This window comes from Patiria miniata, unplaced genomic scaffold (assembly GCF_015706575.1).
Source record: "Patiria miniata isolate m_02_andy unplaced genomic scaffold, ASM1570657v1 HiC_scaffold_7, whole genome shotgun sequence".
NCBI classification, from domain to species: Eukaryota; Metazoa; Echinodermata; class Asteroidea; order Valvatida; family Asterinidae; genus Patiria; species Patiria miniata.
Genome location: NW_024037074.1, coordinates 12,870,703 through 12,896,091, shown reverse-complemented (window position 1 = coordinate 12,896,091; position 25,389 = coordinate 12,870,703). Strand labels below are relative to the sequence as shown.

General features: G+C 39.3%; 1 protein-coding gene across 7 annotated transcripts; it reads right to left on the bottom strand.

The window, feature by feature from the left end:
* Positions 1-744: 744 nt before the first annotated feature.
* On the bottom strand, positions 745-24,918 carry LOC119745651 (SH3 domain-containing kinase-binding protein 1-like). 7 transcript variants are annotated; one of them, XM_038222164.1, is made up of 16 exons: positions 24,774-24,918; positions 18,124-18,253; positions 17,750-17,777; positions 16,263-16,413; positions 15,462-15,695; positions 14,765-14,949; positions 14,265-14,424; positions 8,517-8,707; positions 7,967-8,015; positions 7,388-7,584; positions 7,041-7,049; positions 4,658-4,802; positions 3,927-4,057; positions 2,673-2,849; positions 1,063-1,290; positions 745-940 (listed from the first exon to the last, which is right to left on the bottom strand). In XM_038222164.1, the coding sequence occupies exons 1-16, from the start codon at positions 24,775-24,777 to the stop codon at positions 767-769; spliced, it is 2,193 nt and encodes a 730-aa protein (XP_038078092.1). In that variant the 5' UTR covers positions 24,778-24,918; the 3' UTR covers positions 745-766. The 7 variants fall into 7 exon arrangements, with proteins under 7 accessions (XP_038078092.1, XP_038078091.1, XP_038078093.1 ...); XM_038222163.1 differs by lacking the exon at positions 17,750-17,777 and having other exon boundaries at positions 18,096-18,253; XM_038222165.1 differs by lacking the exon at positions 17,750-17,777 and having other exon boundaries at positions 1,063-1,287; positions 18,096-18,253.
* Positions 24,919-25,389: the final 471 nt, after the last annotated feature.

Sequence of the window (25,389 nt, the reverse complement as noted above, 5' to 3'; positions counted from 1 at the left end):
TAAGAGTTACAAGCAGGAAACGAACCCAATTAATGTTCTACTACTTGGGAGACTTCTGCTCTGGTTTAATCCTCCTATGCAAACATACATTCTGTGCCAAGTTGTCCTTGCAGTCAAAATCAATCAGGGGACCGTTTTCAGCAGTTTACAGCTCCCAGCCTACATAAAGCAGGATGGACTGGCTGGGACTGTTTATGTAACTTGACACAGCTATGCTTTGACTGAAGATGAATGATAAGCCAGCTGTGTCTACCACTTGCCCGCTTTTGTCTGTTGACTGAATTTGACTAGTCAGAGTGCTTGCTTGAAATATGTTCTAACTGTTGGTTACTAGCCTGTGTAAAAGGCACGGCAGAGGAAGAGGATTGATTTTTTGACTGTCTGTGACTGTTCAAACAGCAGGAGGGTTAATGCCTAGTTTGGCAGCAAAAAGCCCTTGAGAACACGTGTACCCATTGACATTTGCTCCTGCTCATGGAAAGTACTCGTACTCGAATACATTGTTTGGTACTCGTACTCATGGGAAAAAATTGCCTCGTACTTGTTCTCAAGACAAAGTACTGGCACTCATACTCGTACTCACGGCAAAGTACTCGTAAATGTACTCATGGGAAAATATTGCTTGTACTTTTACTCGTGACAAAGTACTCGTACTCATACTTGTACTCACGGCAAAGTACTCATCCTCATGGAGGACTCGACTACAAGAAAGCTTTATAACTAGATATAATGGGGATTTGTATGTGTTCAGGATTTTCAACATCCACTATTTCTCCAGGACCAGTTTCTTGAGACGATCCAACTCCACCTGCATGGCCATCCTGTGCTTCTTCTCCTCATCCAGCTCTGTCATCAGGTTCACGACCTCCTTCTTGAACTCTGACCTTATACTGGACAGCTGCTCCTGGAGGGATTTCACTTCTTTCTTGAGTTCCTCCACCTGGGGGAAAAAGAAATTTAACAGAATTTTGAAAATATTCATGCTCCCTTGTTTGCTACCTCTTAAACTCGCATTGTAGTTTTGTCTGTCGTATTAACAGTTTAAATGAGGCCCCTCGTTACCTGTGCATTGGTAGCGTTGATAGCCGCGTCAGAAGCTAGACTCGTAGGCCTGCTTCCTGCCGGGCTCTGTGCGGGGCTGGGCTCTGCCGGCGCCTTGGCTGCCGGTGGCTGGGCCTGGGTAGGTGTGGCTGCTGATGGGGCTGGTGCTGGCACCACCACCGCCGTGGGGCCAATCGGGGAAGACTTGGGCCGGGGTGGAGGTACTGCGCTGCCATTTTCGACGGGCTGCTGTAGGGTTAGCGGGAAAAAAAGTGAGGGGAAATTATCATGAGGGTCTTGATATCTCTGTCTCAGTTGAAATTGAAGTTATAACTTTGTCGTTTATACAGAAAAGATTTGGTGCAAAAATCCTTGGAATTAACAACTCTTTTGCAAATGAAAATTATGCCTGGTAATCACTGCTCAATTACGATTTATTTTTAGTCCGAGTTTCATACTATGGAAATTACTTTCGTGAATTCACAGGAAAGGACAAAACCACATCAGCTTGAATATCCCGTCGAATCTTATGACCAGATTAAGCATTTAATTCTCAAAGCATAAATGAAATCTTCTTTTTTAATTTTTCACCGTTGAATAATTTTATCTCCTGCTACATCAAAAAGTCACTTTCAGCGCACAAGATAATAAACGGAAATTATTTTCTTAATAAATGAAAGCAAAGAACATAATCAAACAGAAATCTTTAAAAACAAAAACAAAACATAACCAACCAAATCACTCGGCCTGAAAACCGTAAAACTTAAAAATCAAACTCAAAATACAACATATTGCACCCTCCCCAATTAATAACCAGATATTTTGCGAGAAATTAGTGCAGTAAGCATGCTTTTTATTCCTATATTACCAAGTCTACTTACCTTTCATGTAGTCATTTTCCTTTAGAAAAGTTCGCTACAAACTACTTAAGCCAAGCAAATCCAGGGACACCACAAGGAATTTGCAAAAATAGTTGACCAGAGGCAGTCTTAAAAATGCGATTCTTATTGGAATCTCTTTTTGGTCCAAATTGTCAATGTATGTGCATATTAAAGAGACCTTTCAGATTTGTTTTGTATTATCTATGAAGGATTCAATATCTGGTTTTGCCCTTCACTGACATATTTTTTTTATAAAGACTTTTAATACTCAGTGTTGTCCCGAAATATTGAGAGAGAAAAAAAATCACTCGGGTCGGACTCGAACCCACGACCTCCTGCTTTCTAGTGCAGACGTCTTACCACTTGACCACCGAACTTGCCAGGGTGGGCTGGCTGGTTTGAATCTGATGTAGCAGCGTGAACCGCAACCAAACTATTCATAAGATTTTAGTTTTTCTCTCAATCACTCGGGACAACACTGAGTATACAGTGTTTATAAAAATACGTTGGTGAAGGGCTAAACCAAATATTGAATTTACATCACCCCGACGCACGTTCCGTCTTATGAATCTATGAAGGAGTTCGAGCGTCGAGACATATAATATTCTGGAGCAAACCGTGGAACCCTTAACTCTTTGCACCTTGTCCCTTATCTTTAAAGTCTAGAAAACAAACTGAATTGAAAAATGAAATTTCCTTTCGAATTGAAAAAGGAAATTTGAAATGTGGGTTGGGTCTTCGATTTATCACCTGGGGTTCTTTGGCCAAAGAGGGCGGCCGCTTTAGTGAGCGGGACTTCAGCTCCCTAACCCAGGGGGGTTGGCTAGCGTTAGTAGGACTAGTCGGTGAGGTGACTACAGTGGTTGACTTGGCAACGGGAACGGCGGGGGTATCGGCTTTCTCATCATGCGGCAGTGCTTTGAGTCTCTGCATACAGCGACAGGAGGGTTAATACGTGAGAGAAACAAAAAACAAGCAAAGCCCAAAAAAAATTCACTGGAGGAAACATGCACATGCAAATAAACAAGGTGGCAAGGCATTGTGGGTAATCAGTGATCACATGCATGATGGGAAGGAATTTTTAAAAACAAAATTGCGGATGTGGAACAGCCATACGGAAACAGCACCTTGCGTGTAAATATTTTTTTCTCGATACGAACAAGTGAAGGCAGTGATTTTAGAAGCAGCGTACCAATGTCGAATTACGAGACAAACCTGCGATTCTACGACGGGATGACTATGTATCAAAATGTGGTGAGGAAAAGATAATAATATAAGGGCTTATGAATGAAAAAACTTGAAATCAAAATTCATAATCTAGAAAAGCAAGAAAGCAAGAATTTGAAGGATGCGGAATTATCACACACGAGATGGAGCAAAATTTAGCAAGAGTGTTGAAACAAAGGAATATCAGAATGTTTTAAAGATCGATTTGCACAATGAATTTTTTTCAATTAAATAAGAACTGACTGTCGTTTTTACAATGCGGTGGATTTTGATAGTGCCCTGTCAATATAATTTGAATGGTGTGATGTTGCAATGGTGAAGTTTCTCCCAAAGTCGACATGAGAAACATGCAGATGTTAGTAAAGATCAGGACACAATGCAGGAGAAACATAGAAACAATTCCACAAAGAAACGAGCCAGTTGGTTTTAAATATACATACAAAATACGAAATGCATAACCAAAAGTTTGGCATTATTCCTTTGTCTGCTTTCTCAAATACTATTATTTTAATTGAAAACTGAAATCAAATGTAGATAACTGCAAATGTACTTGGAAGAATTTCCATAAAAGAATTGGGGTTTTTTGGCCATTTTTGCAAGATTTAAATTCAGAAACAAAATTTTTGAAATTTGCATTAGGTTTCAGCGAAAAAGAAAACAAAAAGGAGCACAAATGTATAGGTGTATGCGATGTACTGGAGTTAGTACGTGCATTTTTTCTGAATGCTTTACCGAAAAATCTATAACGGCCATTTTTGGGGGTTTTTTTGTACTTACCGCCTCGCTCAGATTTCCGCCCTGACCACCGAACACCGAGGGCGGTCTTCGATTGGCATTCTTGGGCCGGGATAGCGTGATGTGAGTGAGTTTCTGACCGCTGTCAGTTTTGAGGTCTTCAAAGCCTCCTTCTGCGATTGGACATATGTTTACAAATAACAAACGATTAGCATAAACTCTTTCAAAAAATCACTTTCAAGTGAGTTTCCTTAAAGTTATTACACTTGAGTTTCTAAAACATAACTGCCGTTGGGATATTATTTTCTCAGTGTCATCCTCTGACCTTAATTACTTTTTCACATGTCTTTCACATGATCTTTACATGGCTACACATGATCTTCACATGGCTTTCACATGATCTTCACGTGGCTTTCACATGATCTTCACATGGCTACACATGATCTTCACATGGCCATCACATGATCTTCACATGGCTTTCACATGTTCTTTGCATGGCTTTCAAATGATCTTCACATGGCTTTCACATGATTTCACATGGCTTTCACATGATCTTCACATGGTTTTCACATGATCTTCACATGGCTTTCACATGAGCTTCACATGGCTTTCACATTGATCTTCACATGGCTTTCACATGATCTTCACATGGCTTTCACATGATCTTCACATGGCTTTCACATGATCTTCACATGGCTATTACATGGGACTCCAAAGACTGCAGTCAGGGCCTTGGTAACAAAAATGCAGACAGAGAATATCAACACACCGACCTGTGTTTTCTTTCTTTTCTACTGGCGGCTGATGCCTTAAGATGACTGGGGGCGTGGCTTCTTCACGTTCCGAAGGATGCACAGCTGGCTTCGGAGGCGGGGCCTTGGGTTTCACACCCGGTTTCTTTGGAGGAACAGGTAATACCTGGTGGTTTGGGAAAATTTACGAACTTGGATTAACTTTCATTTCTAGAATGGAAAGCAATCAAATTTTAACTGAATGAATATTACAGGTACTACATGTATGTGTACACAGACAATAAAATATTCTTATTTGAAGTCATCATTGTGCACTTAATTTTAATGTATGCACCATTCCCCAATAGATTTCCTTTTCTGAACAATCTTGCTTTGTGTACTGATGGTAGATATTACAGTGACCTTTTATTTCGGTGCTGCATTCTTGTACGTGCTGTATGAGCTCCGCGCACAAGTACCCCCTCAACGGTAAGAAAGGGAGAGTTGGGGGACATATTAACGCATAGCCGAAGACACCTTACGCGCACGCAAAGACACTATGACTTTGCGCACATTCAGAATGAAATTAGTTGTGCGCATGCACTTTGCACTATACGCACGAACCAGTACGCGCACATGGTGTGTTCCTTGCACTGGGCCCTCCAACGTGGTTGAAAAGCGCCCTCTCTTGTTCACGTACGGAATCCAAATAAATCAAATGGATTCCTCGTGTTCACTAGCATACTCTGATAAAAAAGACATCACTGCTTTGTCGTTTGAGAACACTAGATACCAGATATACTGAGTGTGCCACGTACACAAGGTAATTACATAGACTAAACAATAACATTGCAACACAACTTTACTACACTACAACTGACGTTTTAAGGCGATTGTGTAGTTACGGGCCCTGTTCCTATACGAGAACAAAACCCACTTTTAATTTATTTGACTTACCAAACTAGTTGGCGACAATTAAAAACAAACAGGTATGTCGTAGATAGAGGGCAGGGATTTGAATTTTTAAGGGAACTTTGGGGGTAAAACGACAGTGAAGGTGGCAAAACGATGTACCGTGAACGCGCAATACTGCGACGAAAAACAGGTACGAAATTTCTACCCCCAAAAACTGGTCAAAATTACAAAAAAAAGTGTCATTAGAATTAAGAGAATCTGGTTTAGGTTCAAAAAGTCATTTTTGAATGATAACGGCATCCCTTGACCAAAACTAAAATGGGGGCCCGTAAGTACACAATCGCCAACATTTAAGACAAGCTACATGTGTCCTTTTTTTTAACATGCATAACATAATATGTGCTACGATAACAACAAAAAGACGACTACTGAGAAAATATGAGTAAGTACATGTGTACAAATAAGTCAGTTTTAAATACAGCAAAGCCAAGAAACAATAAGCACAAGAACATTTTTTTTAAATAGCTCTTATGATTTTGTTGGCAATTTTGAAACAAAACAAGATCAAGAAAACCAAATTGACGCTGTCAAATTTTACTTTGAGTAAATCTAAACTTTTTTCCCCAATAAAACAAGAGAGGGAAACAGACTTGGTTGCAGGTTCCAACCCCGCTCCAGTAAATTTCTTTTGTTCAACTTTGACAAAAAAATTATAACACCGAACGTGGTGGAAAGTTAAAATGCAAACTAATGACGTGAACAAAAACCTGGAATGCTTATTAAATATATTCTAACTCATGTTTGAGTCGAGTCCATCACAAGTCCATTTTTTTCAAGTTGGGCCCCAATTTAAAAACAATAAGTCCATTCATAAGTTCGGTCATGGATTTATTCATTAATGGCTCAGACCACATGTGAGTGGAGTTGTTCGTTGATTCTCTCCTGTGGCACGAGGGTTTTTCTCTGGGCTCTCCGGTTTTCCTCCCTCCACAAAAAAATCAACACTTTTGATCTTTGGCTGAGCTCTGTGGTCAGACATGGGTCATATGGCGGTAGCATAAGGCGCCTTTTCATGCCTTCAGCTCGACAACGTTGTAGCCGCATCCTTCGCAATTCAGCTTCTCAGCTGCGAGTAAGGATGTTTAGCCACCCCCCCCCCCCCCCCCAATTAAGACTTCTGAGGATATGTGATGGACTTGATTACGACACTATTAAATTCTAACACTATTTGTCCTGGCTATGTGCAAAACAAGAGATAATTTGAACCACTTTTTGAGAAGCTGAGCAACAAAAATTTAAGAAAACTTAAACAAAAAATAAATTGTAAGTAATTTTTGCTTGGTTCTATTTATTTATAAACAAAGAAATATTCCATTATAATGCATTCAATGACATGTTTCAATTGAAAAGTATGTGAGCTCTGAAATACCACAGAAAACCCGGAAGTTAATGTGCAGCAGATTTGAAATAAGCTCGTTTTTGTTTCTGATTTTTGTTCTTTTCGACTCACCTTCTTTGGCTGGGTTTGCAGACAGTTATGTGAAAGAAAAGCAGAAGAAATTTGAAACATTTTATCATCAGCATCAAGTGAACCTAAAAGATGAGTCTAGTATAAATTCAATGAAATTCAGAGGGTCACAAATAAATATGACACCTAAAGAGATTCTCTGGCAAATTGAGAAGAGGACTGGAGTCGTTCTGGTTAATTATCAGTTAAGGTTTTCTGAACAAAATTTTTGTTAATATTGTGTTGTCAATGATTCGGTAATTTCTGGTTTCTGACGAATTGTGAAGGATCTTGTGATCGAACGAAGACTGGATGGGACTAAAACATTGGATAGAGGGCGTGATACTAACCGGTTTGGGTGCAGCGATAGGGTGGGGTTTGCGGGCTTGCGGTACCATTTTCGGTTGTGCATTGTTGACCGTGTCGGCCGACGGCCTGCGTGGCGGGGCATGGACTGCTGCAGGACTGTCAGTGGGCGGGGGAGGAGGTTTGGCCGGCATGGTCTTGGGAGGAGCTGGTTTGGTCTCTGTGGGGATGACTTTGGGTCCTGCTCAGCCAAAAAAAAAGGAGAACAATAAACAAGTTTTGAAGACTGCTTTTAAAAATGTCTAAAACCAAATCCCAAAGTATCCCACATCAATTTATTGGTCGTTGAATCGGCAAATTTCTCAGTTTATTGCAAAAAAAGGGGCTCTATTGTAAAAAGACCAAGTATTGTAAAAACAAAAATGATCTTTGTAATTTTCTCTGGACTCGTAAATTTCTTAAGCTACTAATTTTTCCTTAAAAAATTTAAACGTCCGTTCAGGGGAAACATAACGATTTTGGTCTAGACCGAAAACAGTACCTGGCTAAAGAGGAATTAAACTGCTTGTACTTTTGATTATAGAGGTTTCATCAGAGAATTTTTTTGGAAAATCTGGTTTTACCTGAGGCTGGTCTTGCTGGCAAGGGTGCTGGACTCTTTTTCTTTACTTTCTGTGAGAAAAAAACAACCAAACAAACAAACAGGAAAATATCAGACCGATTTGAACTTTTTCCAACCATAAAAGGGAATGGGAATTCTGTTACCATTTTCATTAAAAAAGAAGAAACCTGAATTGTAATGACTGGCTCAGCACACAAAAAATTCCAAATTTTGAAAATAAGTGAAGACTACTATTTAGTGCAGAGCTTGGTCCTTGTTTATGAATCTGCTAAGCGTGGAAAAGAATGCTTAACAAATCTGTGTGTTACACAGAAATCAGCTGGGTACCAGTCACAGATGATGTACACAGCATGACATTTTGGCTGGTTGCCTAATTTTGCTTAACATTAACAAACAGTTGAGTAAACGTATGCACTAAGCAATTTTGTCGAAATTCAGCTGGCTACCAGTCACAAGTGATTAAGACTGCATGACATTTTGGCTGGTAACCCAACTTTGGTGACTAGTTTCTGTACTAAGCAAGTTTCAGAATATCGGTTCCTCTTTAATACCTCTTTTTCCGGGGGCAGCATCTTGACAAAGTTATCGGGGAAGAGCCCCTTCCTTCCGTCCACCTCACCGTACCACCATCCACTGTCTCCCGCCTGCTTGTCAAGGACCGTCACGACGTCGCCGTCTTTCAGTTCCAACTCGTCCGCGTGCTGAGCCTCATAAGGGTAGGTGACCTTTGCCCTTTCTTTGACTGTGGAAGATGGGGGGAGGGTTAAAAGGGGGGGGGGGAAGAAATATGGAAACAGTTAGGTTAGCCAATAGCCACGTGCAGAAAGTCAAGTTCCTAAAGTCAAGTTCCGAAAGTCAAGTTTGACGAAGGATGGTTGGACGACTCTAGTCAACTAGTTGGAATTATATAACTGACATACAGATCCTTGTCATTTGATTGGTATAACTCACATCACATGGCATTCGTTATTGCTCCCATTCACGCCGGGGCTCAAAAAGTCCCATTCGCCCATGGGGAATGGGATTTACTATTGAACAGTTAGAATCATCATTGTTCCATGGCGCGGCATTTGTGTGCGAATGCATGCTTGTGCGCGTTGAGCATTTCGGGTAGTGCGTATTGTTCCCAAGAGCCAGTAGCTACAGAGTTGGGTTCAAACATTTCGTGAAGGGGTTTGGAAGAGAGAAATTTCATTCCCCACCAATTTTGAATTGAAAAAGAAGTTCATTTCAACTGTAAATCAAATGACAAGGATCTTTATGTTAGTTATATGAAACAAATACTGAGTGGCTTTAAATTAATGAACCACTCAATATGACGTACCACGGGCACAGTTCTATCACTGGTAACCAATGGCCCTACACACCAGAAAGCACTTCGGGGAGCCAGGACCAAGTAAGTTTCGTGACGAAGTTTTGACCAACGTTTAACGAGAGGCATTCCCACGTTGCTATTAGTGTGCAGGTGCAAGGTACGTCACAAATTGATCACTAGTCGACTAATGGTCCTCGCCCCAACTTGCTGTTGTAGTTCCCTTTCTGATTTTTTAAAACCGAATTCCAGATAAAAGTTTACACAACCAAAAAAATTCACTTCAAAAATTGCAATTAGAACAATGTTTACTTGACATAACTCGAAAAAAAAGGAACTAAGGAACAGACTTGTAAGAAATCCAAATCACGCGAAATTTCAAAATTCCAAACCCCATGAATTATGACTACAGTTGTTAAAATGCCGAAATCCATGTGTCCGATTTCGATGTGTGTAATGCACTGTGCGTTTACCAGTTGCCTATCTCGGAAAATCCATGTGTACCTATTTTTCTGCACACTAGACAGCACGCAGCAGTTTTGCAAGTAGAAAAATCAAGCCTCAATCAAATTCGGATTAGCATTGGCAAAGTATGCATTTTATGAAAATAAACGTTGACAAGATTTACTTTCTCAATAAAATACAAAGGGTATGAATATTCAGTGTTTTATAAATGGACAATTAGCTAATTAAAATCAAGGCAGGCCCTAGTTTGTTTCAATACGATTCACATATAAGCCAATTCCTTTTAAAGCCATATACATGTATATTTTTCCACTACTGCATCCTTTCTTTCAGTTTCACATAAAAAACCTTACGCATATTGTCATGTGTCATCCATTTTAACCACTACCTGAAGCATACATAGAACTTCAATGGATAACGCAGTACAGATAGCCCAATGTGTAATACAGACACATGGACATATATGGGCGTTGCTTTTTGAACAACCGGTTTTAAAGCATCGCGCAGTGCGCACTACGCTTAACGCATTACGGACATATAGATTTTCGGTCTAATAACACAATAAGTTACCATTCCAAATGACACTAATTAAGGCCAAAAAAAAAAAGTCTCCGGTTTCTGGTATGCGCGCGCGTCGCCGTAGCCATGCGCGTCGGCAAAATGAAAAAGTTTTTTTTTCAATGAAAGATGATGTCGCAAAACCGCCAAACTCACTGGTTTGACTGGAATCCTGCTGCTGCACAATTTTAACGTGTTTTTAGATTGGGTTATGGTCGAGAATAAGCTTTATGCGGCCTCTCTGGACTCCCATATATTTGCACTAAGTTTAGTCGGGCACCATTTGCAGTCATCAGCCGACATTTGAAGCAAAAAATTCAGGTAAAAAAAAAAAAAAGCCGCGTCGCCGCACCACTTTCTGGGCAAGCTCCATACCAGAAACCGGAGACTTTTATTTTTTGGCCTAAACATACCTTTAGATTTTCCAAACAACATGATGTTCACTGGCAAAAACAAACTAGCAATGCCTACGAAAAATCGAACTTAAATACTCCAAAACAGAAATATTTTGAGTGATGACTATGCAACCAGATGCTGGTCTTCTTATATCAACACAGGAAACACCAAGCCTAGTGTTGACGTGTCTCTCATTCCATACACTGGAAGCAAGGATTAAATTACAATTTTCCGTATGTAATTTCTAATACACAGGGTTTAGAATAGCACACTTAACACGGAACCAGTATCCTATATCATACTTGTGTTTTAAAGATATCAACATAAGCTTCAAAGTATTAAAGCTATAGTCCATCATTTGTAATTAGTGCATTTTGTTCATTTGAAGCAACAAAAGTGTTCAAAATCTAATGAAGGATACTGAACAACTAACCTGATGAAGTTTCAGCTAAGCTTCAGCTTTACATTCCGAGAAAAGCAGCAATCTAAGATCTCAATTTCAAATCAAAAGTTACTGAATCATGTTTTGAATTGTTTTGAATTGCAGCTATACGCGGCGTCGCGCACTGATCCGACGAATTATAACAACCGCGCGCGCGTGTGCGTCGTTCCAATACTTGTGCGCGCTGCGCTGAATAACAAAACGAACTACTAATTTAAATTTTCCTACGGTGCTTCTTAAGAATCACCGTTGGAAATGCCTTCTTTCGTTGATTACTTCTAAATTTTCCGTATGTAATTTCTAATACACAGGGTTTAGAATAGCACACTTAACACGGAACCAGTATCCTATATCATACTTGTGTTTTAAAGATATCAACATAAGCTTCAAAGTATTAAAGCTATAGTCCATCATTTGTAATTAGTGCATTTTGTTCATTTGAAGCAACAAAAGTGTTCAAAATCTAATGAAGGATACTGAACAACTAACCTGATGAAGTTTCAGCTAAGCTTCAGCTTTACATTCCGAGAAAAGCAGCAATCTAAGATCTCAATTTCAAATCAAAAGTTACTGAATCATGTTTTGAATTGTTTTGAATTGCAGCTATACGCGGCGTCGCGCACTGATCCGACGAATTATAACAACCGCGCGCGCGTGTGCGTCGTTCCAATACTTGTGCGCGCTGCGCTGAATAACAAAACGAACTACTAATTTAAATTTTCCTACGGTGCTTCTTAAGAATCACCGTTGGAAATGCCTTCTTTCGTTGATTACTTCTAAATTTTCCGTATGTAATTTCTAATACACAGGGTTTAGAATAGCACACTTAACACGGAACCAGTATCCTATATCATACTTGTGTTTTAAAGATATCAACATAAGCTTCAAAGTATTAAAGCTATAGTCCATCATTTGTAATTAGTGCATTTTGTTCATTTGAAGCAACAAAAGTGTTCAAAATCTAATGAAAGATACTGAACAACTAACCTGATGAAGTTTCAGCTAAGCTTCAGCTTTACATTCCGAGAAAAGCAGCAATCTAAGATCTCAATTTCAAATCAAAAGTTACTGAATCATGTTTTGAATTGTTTTGAATTGCAGCTATACGCGGCGTCGCGCACTGATCCGACGAATTATAACAACCGCGCGCGCGTGTGCGTCGTTCCAATACTTGTGCGCGCTGCGCTGAATAACAAAACGAACTACTAATTTAAATTTTCCTACGGTGCTTCTTAAGAATCACCGTTGGAAATGCCTTCTTTCGTTGATTACTTCTAAATGACAGCTTCCCAGAAAGAATAATTTCACAGGGAGTTTAGTTCCCTTACTATCTTTCAACCAAGTTTGTTTTTCAACAGTAATTACGCCAGTTACTTTTCGGATAGCTGCAAATGATGGACTATAGCTTTAAAGTAAGAGTGCTGTATTGACGTTCACTATTTCTTCAAGGTCAGTTTCTGTTTTGTATTTGTTAGGCCGAGTTTAAAATAACAAACTAAACACGAGGAGTCTCCTTCGTCAAATTTCAGTGTTGCGAGCCCTGGTTAACTTTTTTATGCAACGCCTGAATAAATCCCCGTCATCTGATTGGTAAGTCATTGATCACATGTCATTGAATTATTCGTCCCAATCCACGGCCTGGCTGTACTGTAAAAATAGACGTTCTATTCCATGGCAAATGGAAGTTCCATTACACAGTCACACTACTTGGTGGATCTGACCAATCAGATGACAAGGATTTATTCAGGTGTTGTATAAAACAAATAACGAATGTTTCACATTCGTGCAATGGAAAGAATAATTCCATTCCACTACATTACTCTTACCATTGCAATCATAAACATTCATTTGTTTGTATATTAACCACTTTAACTCTAACCCTTCCAGATCCTACAAACTGCACAATGTTTTTGGAAGATTTTGTAGGATGGAGGAAGACACACGTACCGCCTAACCCCTATTACAGTCGAGTCTCGTTATAACAAACTCTTTCGGACCTAGCCAAATTGTTTGTTATATCAGAATTTTGTATTAAGAGGAACATCAGTCCCATTCATTGTGCACATAAATGCACAGTCGGGACCGAGGCTTTATGTTTGTTATAACCAGAATTTTGTATTAACAGAGTTTGTACTAACGAGAGTCAATTGTATATAGGGCTTGAAAGCGCTCCTTGATAATTGGTTCCTTGCATAGTGGAGGATTTTTGGAGAATTCAGGAAGATTTCTAGCAAAAAATGCCTTCAAAGTTTAACTGGTCTTGCCCAACCCAACCCTGTTCAAACAAATTCTGCTTGTATATCAAATCTGAGCTTCACAGTTATAGTACTGTGTGAAGTGCATTGTCACTGGGTCATTGTGTTCCCAACAGAACCGCAGGAACACTACAAAGATACCCAACTTCCGCACACAATTTTTACCCACGAAGGACACGCATATACACTCTTCCAAATCCCACATATCAAAACAGGCCCAGATTTTGCAACCACTCCATCAACAGGTTAGCCTAACCCAAATGACCTATTTGCAAACTGACTCATCATCAAAGCATGACCGCGTTTACCCAGAAAATCGTCATCAGAAAATGACACAGCAGACCGCTGTGAAACCACCCACCTTGCTTGACCATGTGACAGAGGCCTTCTCCGGATGACGACCGCTGCAGCAAACACTAATCCAACACTTCTGGTTAGTGTCACACTCGATTCCGCTCAACAATTCTTATTCAGCATATTTGGGCACGGCTTTTTTCTTTTCCTTTCTAGGTATTGTTTGATTGTGTGCATACCGGACACCGGCTGAGGCCAACTACCAGTTTGTTTTTGACTTCCTGATTTCATATTCAGGAAGCCGTCCCTTGAGGGAAAGCCAAACTTCCTGGACTGAGGGGGAGGAGGTAACCATAGCAACGACCCCTGACCTTGATTGACAGTACTACAGACACTTCATGAATGAAAGAGAATCACCGTAAAATTTACTGCTACTTTGGATTGTAAGTATAAATGAAAATGAAACAAGGGATATGAATTTTAATGTAATTACATTCTAACTCAACCACTTTTTGCCATTATTTTCTGCGCTTAGTAACTCCATAAGATTGGGGTTCACATTTTTGGAGAGTCTTACCAATTTCTTCATATTCTTCCTCCTCTGCTGGCTTGGCATCTTTCTTCTCCTCCTTCTTGACTTCTGCTTTGCTCTCCTTCTTTGGCTCTTCTTTTGCTTTTGCGTCCGCATTGGTGGATGATGTTGGGGTCGGAACGGGCTCGGCTTTTTTCAAAGATAGCTGGTCAAAAGGAAAATTCAAATTAGTAACAAACCACCATCATATTTTCAATGAAATTTGGTACAGTCCGTAGTCCCAGGGACATTTCATAGTCAAGAATGTCTACCCACTATGAGCATTATGACTAGACTTGTCAGTGTGCATAATCAGCAAGGCACCAGACTATTTAATCATTGGTCCCAATGCAATGTTTATGCAACAAGGGTGGCCATCTTGGTCTAGTTTCCTGAGGTCAAGATGAAAATTACAAAATAACACATTCTAGATTACTTATAACCTCTACTTATACTGGACTTGCTGTTTCAATTTTTATTACAAATTTTGAAAATATGTTATTTACCCTTTTCTGTGCTAGTTCACTCTGAGCGGTAGATTTGGAATGCTCCTTTCTGTTACTGTCTGCTGGTGAATTCCCGGCCGTTTTTCTCAACTTCACTTCACCTCCAGCAAAGATGTTGCCGAAACCGACGCCTTTGATTTTTTGCTTTTGTTTGGGAGGCTCCGATGGTATCGGTGGTGGCTCATCTTGAAATTCGATAAAAAAAGAAGTAAAGACAAGTCATCACAAGTTAATCACAAGTCAATCACTAGATGCTCATATGCACTACTGTTCATCCCATGTTACTTGTGACTGGACTTGTGATTAACTTGTAACCAATCTAGCTGCTCGCCATATGTAGTGTCCTTGGGCAGGCCACTTCACTTGCCTCTCTCCACCCAGGAGTGTAAATGGGTACCGGCATTAGCTGGGGAGTAACCTGCAATGGACTGGCATCCCATCCAGGTGGAATAGAATTATGCTTAGTCGTTTCATGCCAAGGAAACCGGCGATAAACGCCGGCTTGATGGGCCATATTGGCTCGTGACAGACTGTACTTTATATTTGTGACAGACTTAAGATATTTTTGTGATTCATCACAAGAACCTCAAGAACCTCAACTACAACAACGCCGCCGCTGTCGCCGCCGCCTACCGCCGCCGCTGCTGCTGCTGTTGTCGTTGTTGTTGATTTTTAGTTTCTATTTATGTTGATTTACCTTTCGGTAAAGCCTCATGTGTTGATCCCGCCTCCCCGTCCCCCTCGAGGATCTCCACAAAGTTGGAAGGGAACATCCCTTTATGTCCCCTCAGCATCCCCTCCCACCAGCCGTCTTCTGGTTGGCCGGTCACGTCGATGATGTCATTGACGGCCAGGCTGATCTCGTCGTCATTCGATGGATGGTAGCTGTACACCACTTTGGCCCGCAGCTTTTTCGGCTTCTCTGAGCCCTCTGCGAAAAAGCACAAATTATCAGAAAAAGATCTTTTTACTCAAAAAAAAAAAAAAAAAAACAAATTCAAAAACAAATCCCTTATCTTTTAAGGCAGGTTTACATATTAAAGGATTGATTTGTAACTGCTTGTTTGATTGTATTTATTAAAAATAGTTTGTTTGTAACAATGTTCAACAGTTGAGATGTTATTTTTAACAGAAAAATGAATTAATAAGTACTCAATCAAATTAATCTGTCTGCGTACATGTGACAGCATGGTGTTTAAACGAGATTTCTACTACAGCCAAAAACAATTGGATACACCATTTCTTAATTTGAAATCATTGTAGTAAGTACCTGATATGTTCTATCAAAACTAAAATCCACTTTAGGATTATAATTTTTATTATGCACACTGTTGAACAGTCCCAAATATATGTCTGACACCATGGAAGACCGGAAGTGCCAAAATACGGAAAAAGAAAGACTAGTTGTGGTGAGTGGAGAGATTTTCAAAGAAAGCAAAAGATAGAACAGATCAAGTCAACAGTGCAGTTTTACCAGATGGAAAGTGTCTTTTCTCACCTCTCTTTGGGACTTCCTGTGAGTCGCCATTGACGGCCGCACGGGGTGGGGAGGGGGCTCGGGCCGCAGGGGGTGGGGAGGGCTCTCGGGTCGCAGGGGGTGGGGAGGGCGCTCGTCCCTTGACTGACGGGGGCTTCTCTTTCTTGATGGGCTGAAACAGCAAGTTAAGGAAATGACATTACAGCTTGAGGCATAAACTATGAATTAAACAAAAAATGATGACACAAAAATGTTCTGCTTAGTACCTCTGTGAAGCTGGGCCAACATGCTTCTACTAGAACTCTGTCACTTTTAAGACCCCTTTCTAAAAATTTAAAAAAAGTCTTCCGTAAAAAGCCGGCAATTTTTATTAAAACATCCCTTTAATATCCATGATCGTGATGACTCAAGCCAAGAGAATTAAGTACCTACAGGCTCAACTTTAACCAATACAGCAAGTAATTTTGAAGAATTACAATGGAGTATTGATTTTACTTGTAGGGGGGCTGGCCTAGTGGTTAGGGTTTGTGACTCATGATCAGAGGGTCAGGGGTTTGAATCCAGCTGCTGGCCATATGTTGTGTCCTTGGGCAAGCCGCTTCACCCCACTTGCCTCTCTCCACCCAGGAGTATAATTGGGTACCGGCATTAGCTGGGGAGTAACCTGCGATTGAGTGGCATCTAATCCCGAGGGAACAGAAATTTGTCAGTCATTTCATTCCAGTGAAACCAGAGATAAAAACTGGACCGGTGAGCCATATTATTCAGCCAGATTTCACTAATGACTGATTTTACTACGAAAATTTTAAAAACTCTGAGCCAGACTTAGGAAGGGATTACTTCGCAGGAATGACAACACTTCACAGATGTGAACAAATTCTTTTTACCGGACAGCATTTTTTTTTATGACATCACTCAGTGTCATAAAAAAAAATGACGAGCCATCACAAATGACCATTCAAGGCAATTCATCCCTAACCATCGATGTTTTGTGACGTTGTTAGAGATATCCTGTCTGTGGCAGACGGATGACCCCGCGCTGACCTCATTCGGTGCGCTAGGAGGAAATGCACCCGTGTGAGTTCAAGCCAATTCACCTGTATGTGTAATGCAATATTGGGATATCATCCGTCCAGCAGGAAATCCATCACCGACGCTGATTAGTTTTGACAGAGGAGGGGATGCCCCCAAGGCTCCTAACGAGAATTCCAATTCTCGTTTGGTTCATTGACCAAAGGTCATAGTAAACGGGCAAAGTTCTAAAACATCTTTCTAGTACAACTTTCATGAATCAAAAACCAAAGCTTTTCAAATTCTCCTATTTTTAAGCGTATTTACAAACTCAAAATATTTCTATGTTAACCAAAACAGCACACTTGACAATTGACTAAGCTAAGACTAAAGTATTTGGGAGAGGATCTAAAATTTCATTCTGAGAGTTGGTCGACAAACAAACATACCTCCTCCATCATACAACCAACAAACAAATGGTATGGTACCCAACCTACCTCCACAAAGTTGTCAGGGAACAATCCCCTCTGACAGGCTCCCCCTCCCACCATCCCTTCTCCATCATAGTAAATAAATAACCAACAAACAAGTGGTATGGTACCCAACTTACATCCACAAAGTTGTCAGGGAACAATCTCCTCTGACCGCTGACCTCCCCTCCCACCACCCCTTCTCCATCATAGTAAATAAATAACCAACAAACAAATGGTACGGTACCCAACTTACATCCACAAAGTTGTCAGGGAACAATCCTCTCTGACCGTTGACTTCCCCCTCCCACCATCCGTCCTCTATCATAGTAAATAAACAACTAACAAACAAACAGTATGGTACCCAACCTACCTCCACAAAGTTGTCAGGGAACAATCCCCTCTGACCGTTGACTTCCCCCTCCCACCATCCGTCCTCCATCATCGTGATGTTGGTGATGATCTGACCCTCCTTAATGGTCAGTTCATCGTCCTGCGCTGCGTCATAATCAAAGGTCACTACGGCCTCCACTGTGGGTCAAAGGTCAGAGAATTACAGGTCACACTAATTCATTTCCTGAATGAAACACAGGCCGTGTCAAAATTACTTGGCTATGTGGCTGGAAATAAGCCTCTGTACTGATGACGTCACACTTTGTTTACATGTGCGCTTTTCTATGGGCTATGAAACCATCCTCCCAAACAGGCTCATGTAAGCAAGCACAGTTGTAAACAAAGTGTGATGTCATCAGTACAGAGGCTTATTACCCATGTGCTTATTAAACACAACAGTAATGACTGAACTTTTAAAAAGTTCTTCCTGTGGTCAAGTTTCTAAAATTTCTGAAAGTGAAATTCTACCAGCCAAAAAACCCCAAAGTCTAAACCGTCTATTTATAAAACAGTGACACTTGCTAAACTGAGATGTGACGAACAAAAATACATATACATGTAGTCCTTAGGATAAAAGTAAATATACAATGTAATTATAGTATCATTTTCAAGTTTTAATTTAATACATAAACTGTCATATGAACAAGAATTTACAAGATGTACATTTGGTTTCACAAAGCATGTAAACAAAGATTTGCCAACAACTGCTTGGAAATGCCAATGCAAGCTGTGCTAATAACTATCCACAGTTGCCGGCTTAACAAGCTCTTCAATAGAGTTTCTGGGGTACTTGCATCAATGCAAATTGTGAAAGAACACACCTAAAACCGAGGTCATTATTGATTATGAAAGAGTAGGGGTTTTCCCTGATGTCACCCGTCAAACTAAATGGGTGGAAGCATAGTATGCAGGGTTATCTTAAAAGGTTAAAAATGCCTATCTGTTGATAAAGTAACATTCTCAATTCTACTTCATCAATTCTATTATTGAGTGTTATATTTAGGGTTATGAGTGGCTATAGACAATTGACCTATCGTCGTTTGTGAGTTAGCCACGCCCCTTAGACAACCCCATGGAATTTTGCACATTTGTTCGTCTCAGGTTTTGCATATTCTGCAACCTTAGGTTGTAGAATCAGTCTGTATATTTAGGTGCATTTTTTTACTGAAATTACATTTTGTAAATTTATTCAGGGACCTCTGTCTCAAGAGTAATGATGTAAAGCAAAGCACCTGATACTAAACAAATAAAAGAATAGTTTGAAGTCAATTCTAATGGTACTTGTATGGTACATTACACAGGTCAGGTGTAACATGGACACAACAATGTCACACTTTTGGACACTTATGAACTGACACAGTATCACAACCCTAAGGTGTTATTTGAAAACCCCACGTTTGTAATTTAATCCTTGACTATGCTGACAAGCTGTCACCCTATCCACACATCTTTCAAGCCCAGTTCAGATTCATCTGCTCCACCTTTACGGAATAAATCTTTTGATCCACGTACGCCTGAGTGATTCAGGGCAACAGCGAATGATCCATCATCCTGTTGCGGGATACATGCATTGTTGTGGTTTTTCTTTTACACATTCCACGGCACGTCACAAAATAATCCATTTGCTTCAGGAAGTGGAACAGATATACAATTGTATAAATGATGCTCTGCACAATCGCCAAATAAGGCATGGCAAGAGGCCGCATTTCATGAAAATATATTTCAGTGTACATCTAACTCATACATACGGGAGTAGAAACCATATTTTCTAGCTCCAAGGTATTAGGTTAAATTTTGTATTTTTTTCTTTTCAACTTGATTTAGCAGCCTACTTGAAAAGGCTTCAAAGATTGTTAAGACATATTTAGATGCCTTTTCGGAATCAGAATTATTGCAGCGATGTAGCTTTCGAAATCATCCTGACATCTTCATTTAGCGCGATCGCCCAAAAGGTGATTAGTGATCACATGACCGGAGTGGTTTAATTCACTACGCTGAATGAAGACGTCGCGATGACATCAAAAGCTACGTCGCTGCAGTAATTCTGATTCCAAAAAGTTGTCTAAATATTTTTCTAATCAACGTGATGGAATCCAACATCAGTACTCATGCTGCTACAAACATTGTTTTCATAAAATACCAGGCACTATACATGTATATGCTATGGGATGGACACTCTTGCATGGTGATGTTCAAAGAGAGGCTAAACTTGCGAGCTACATGTAGTAGATTCTAGTGCAACAACTAAGCAAGCTACAAAGTAAAGCCAATGAAGATTCTTAGAAAGAACTGTAATTGCAGCCTGTTTCTTTTGTTCTGACGCAATGAGTAAAACTTGGAAAATGATTCAAATTGGTCTGTATTTCTCTCAGTTAGGTGAAATTTGGTATTTAAAGGACATCATTAGACCCATTGAGGGGTCCTTGCTAAAACATGTAAATATCATGCACACCACTTGACCTTTGGTCTGTAGGCTGTGGCTGGTGACTTTGGTCCCTGGTACACATTTATTATCGTAATGTAACATTGTGAGCGTAAGTGTTTGAGTATGGTGTGTAATGGACGATTATTAGCCATGAAACAACAATGGGCAAATCTCTGTCGATTGGTGCACTGTATTATAAGCAATTGAATGCACTGTGTACTGTGACTTTGCATACACATTATTTTAAATGCAAAGTGAATTATATTTTTGAGTTTAAGTTTTCTAAAAATATAATGGGTAAACTGAATTAATTAATGAATACAATTATCATTATCTGTATAAGAATTGGGACGCCAGGTAAATTATCTTGAATTTTGCAAACAAGAGGTATTTGCAACATGCAATTAAAATTATAATTTTGACAATTTCAATTAAGCACGCCCATATTGACATAAATGTACAAATGTTGGTTAGAATACACAGTTCTTTTTAAAAGAAAATCTACAATAAGGAGAATTATAATTTTGTTTTTACTAATAAATATCACACTAGGTCATTAAAACTAGTGCAATTATGAGATCAAAGGGACATTATGGCCTGACATCCCCGAACATTTCATGTTTTGGATTGTTCAAAGGCTTGGTTGAAAGGAAACTAACCTAATGTCTTACCGTTCCTGAGAAAAGACCCCCCAAAATTGTGCCAAACGCATGCGTATTTCCAGCCGCGTCCATCCAGTGTACGGTACACGTTGTGAGTGCGACACATAATACACACAGCACCAATACCCAAATTGTGTTTCTTGCACGTCCACAGAATGCAATGCACTGGTGGAACATGTGCGGCAGGATTCAAAAATAGCACCCACCAGCTTGATTTTTGAGAGTCGAAATATTGACTCCCGAAATTCGTTTGCGCAAAAATAATCCAAAACAGCCAGCTTTTAAAAGATGGTTGTAGGATCGTTGTGTGGACGTTTATATCCTACTTTTAAATGCTCTTTCCAATATATATTTTTTGAAAGATTTCCATATACGAAGTTCACTAATTTTGCTCTGTATTGACTAACAAGCCCCCAGATAGCAATTTCATGTCAACAAAGTCAATTTGAGCAGTGAGAAAATACAAGCATTTTCTTAGAAAACACTTAGAATTTTTCAGTCCAATCTCATAGGGTTTGTACACAGGGTGTTGAGTGAACTTCGTGTATGGAAATCTTTCCATATTTTTTAAATGCCTTTTGTAGCCAATTGGATACATTACAGGATGTAATGTCCCTTTAATCAATGGGCAGCATTTATAAACACTGCACCCTCTAATATTTCAGCCACTATTTAATGCATACAAATAGGCATTCATTGAGTATGCACTACAATAATCATAATGCCTATGATGGGAGTCTAGCCCCAGGGTTTTTGCTCAAGCCAGCTTCTGAATACGGTTTCTCGATAATTAAGGCAATCTGGGCATGGATTATCATTGCCCCTTGAGCTATGTACATCAGATCAACCGGCTAACCAGCGTGAAGAGTCCCTAAAGCCACTTGGTGAATGCGAGCGCGGCCAGGACATAACAGAAAATCCAAAATTATAATTTTTAGAAATTGGTTCGCAAAATAATTGAAATGAAAACTCCAGGCTGAAGCTTTAGCTCGTCATACATCATTGCTCTCCATAACATGTGTACTTCAATTCACCGACAATGAAAGAATAGCGTGCAATGATTTCCTTATTTGGAATTTGTTTCCTTTTTTGTCATAATCTGGTTTCCTTCCTTTAAAAAACACACAATGGATTTCAATGTGCAAATTTGGTTTGATATATAAAGTTGTTTCAATGGTTTTATCAGGCAAAGCATTTCCCTGATGGAAGATATGCTAGGCTTAAACAAAACCAGCAAGCATATGACCAGCCATCTAAATGTAGTGATGTGAATGTTTTGCTAAAAATCACAAGTCATGAACACAAGTTTGTTATAAAGGTAAAATATATTAACATTTGCTTTTCCTATAATTTTCAGAAGTGGATGGATTTTGGAGTTAGTATTTTATAAACCTGTCTAAAGTTTTGTCTTCATAGATGCTAGAAAAAGCAAGAACAAAATGCTGTTCATGTCAGACTCACTAGTCTGGTTCCTTGAAACAGATCAATTTATAGACGTCAGAGAATTGTCAGGTCGGGGAACCAGACAAGCTTGCTGGCTTGTACCCGTTCACTGATGTGTAACCATTTGCAAACAAAATGTGGACTAGCTAAATTTGGCAAAATTGGGGCAGTATTTAAAAAAGTCAGTTTTTTTTCCAGTTTTTTTCCGTTGGATATTGATACAAAAATGTACTGTTCTTGAAAATGACAGCACACCTGATGCCATGCTTTCACAGGATGTTTGAGAATATTATTCACTTACAGTCAAGTACTTGGCATTTCGTTTTGGATTTTTGCAAATGTGTATTGCCTTTAAAGGGAATATACATCATTTGCTTTTGCTGTAATTTTCAGAAATGGATGGAATTGGGGGGTTGGAAATATATAGCAAATATAGTTACACTGACTTTTTTGAGGTTTTGGGTTCGAAAATGCTATAAAAACCAAGAAAAACAATCATTTTCCTGTAGTCTGGTTCCCTGACTCCATATAAGAAGAAACAGAGCAGTTTACATACATTGGGAAATTGTAAGGTCAGGGAACCAGTCTAGCTGGCTTGTACCCGTTCATAGGTGTGTAATCGATTGCAAACAAGTGCGATGGTCAATTGGGGCCAGTATTTGAAAAAAAGCCAGTTTTTTCCAACGCTGGTCGGCCGACCAGCGTTGGAAATTGATACAAAAATACCACTTTTCTTGAAAATGACAGTATACCAGGTGCCATGATTTTACAGGATGCTTTACACTGTCATTCACTAACAGTCCAGCAAGGTATTTCAAAATGATTTGGTAGTTTTATTTTTTGATGTTTGCAAATGTTGTATTTTCCCTTTAACTTGATAAACTTGACAGGAACATCCATGCATACATGTACACACTCTACATGTACAATATACATGTAGATTCTATGAAAACAAATTCTGTAAAATGATAATGCACAAGTTCTCGTAAACAAAAAAAAATTTAAAGAAAGGTGGGAAAGCTTTCCATATATACGAAGTTCACTAATTTTCCTCTGTATTGACTAACAAGCCCCTAGATAGCAATTTCATGTCATCAAAGTCAATTTGAGCAGTGAGAAAATACAAGCTTTTTCTTAGAAAACACTTAGAATTTTTCAGTCCAATTTCATAGGGTTTGTACACAGGGTGTTGAGTGAACTTCGTATATGGAAATCTTTCCGAAAGGTGTTTGAGTTCATTACCAGGGACAAATTTAAGAATCTGCTAACCACACAAATCAGCTTAGCACAAACAAAACTTTAAAGGTGAATGCATAGCACAGGATTGCGTAGTTTTACATGTTTTACAGGGTCTGAAGATGTGATTTTTTTTTATACAAACACCAGCTTTCAATTATGAAAGGAAGTCCATATAGCCAAATAATTTATGTAATTTACACATTTTTTTGCAATATTTTGATAAAGATATAATATCATACATCATGTTATTAAATATACATCAATAATATTGCTTTAAAATAATGTCATAAGGACGTGGAAAGAACAATAACAGTCATGACAGTTAAAAATTATTAGAAATCTCATGCACTTCATAAATTGACACAAACATGTCAGCTACACCGTAACGCTTTTACATTTCGAAAAGAAAGTAGTATCCTGACACAACATCTTTGGTTTGTTCAAAGTCTATGGAGAGCGAAGCGCATTTTCAAAGTATTTCCTTACAAAATTGGAAATGTTCTCAGTCCCATCGATAGATTTGTGTCTTTTCAACATTTCTGCAATGACTGACATTCATTGAGCAATGAGCAAATGATGAAAAAAGTGGCGTCAGGATGCAACATTCTTTCCTTGATTCCCATGAAATAATACCTTTTCCTTGCCTTACAAATTTTCATTTCATTCTTCCTTTTTCACGAAACCAGTTGAATAACCATACGTTTGCGCGAACCACCTGTTTTATTACACACGCAATGCCAATACGTTTTGTGTACAAAACTACCATGTACATAGCGAGTGCGTTATCGCGCGCGGTGGGTGTTTCTTATTTGCATTAATTTCTCCTCTTTTCCCAGCTAAAAAATCCACAAAATAAACTCCAAATGCCCTTATTGCCTTACTGACTTACCCATTTTTGCCTCCGTTAGCTGTGACACATTTACAAAGAGCAGTAAAAAGAAGTAAACATCCAAAATTTGAAGCCGGTCGCAACAGAATTTTTGGCTGGTGTTCAATGTTGTTCACTTCCGCAATTGACATGACCCCAGTGACCTTTAAATTTAAAGAGGTCATAAGTCACGTGATCTGATCTAGCGATTACACGTACGCGAAAAGGGGCGGTGTCCCACACACAAACTTGTATTTCCTTAATTTTATGAACGAACAAAAAAATTAAAGGAAGTAATTATGCATGTGTCAGAGGTCATGATCTGATCAATCTATCATGAGAAATAATTAGGGGCGGTTCCCAACTATTGAAATGTCCTAATTTCATGGCAAATAAACTAATGCCATTCATAGACGTTATGCGTAGCAGCCATCTTAGAGGGCAATGTCTTTGTTTTTGCTGTGATACACATGAGTGAACCTTTTGTGCATATATTGTTACTGCATTAGAACAAAAGATGCCCTCTACGATGGCCGCTACGCATAATAAGTAGATTATGTTGGAAAGAAACAAAATCTAATGTTCATATCTCCCGGAATTCGTATTGTCCTTCAATAAGTCAACAAAAAAATTAATA

Coding starts and splice junctions, on each gene's coding strand:
- LOC119745651 (XM_038222163.1), bottom strand. Junction 4,058..4,657: donor AGAAAAGAAAGAAAACACAG/GTCGGTGTGTTG, acceptor GTCCAATCGCAG/AAGGAGGCTTTGAAGACCTC. Junction 941..1,062: donor TCAACGCTACCAATGCACAG/GTAACGAGGGGC, acceptor TTTTTCCCCCAG/GTGGAGGAACTCAAGAAAGA.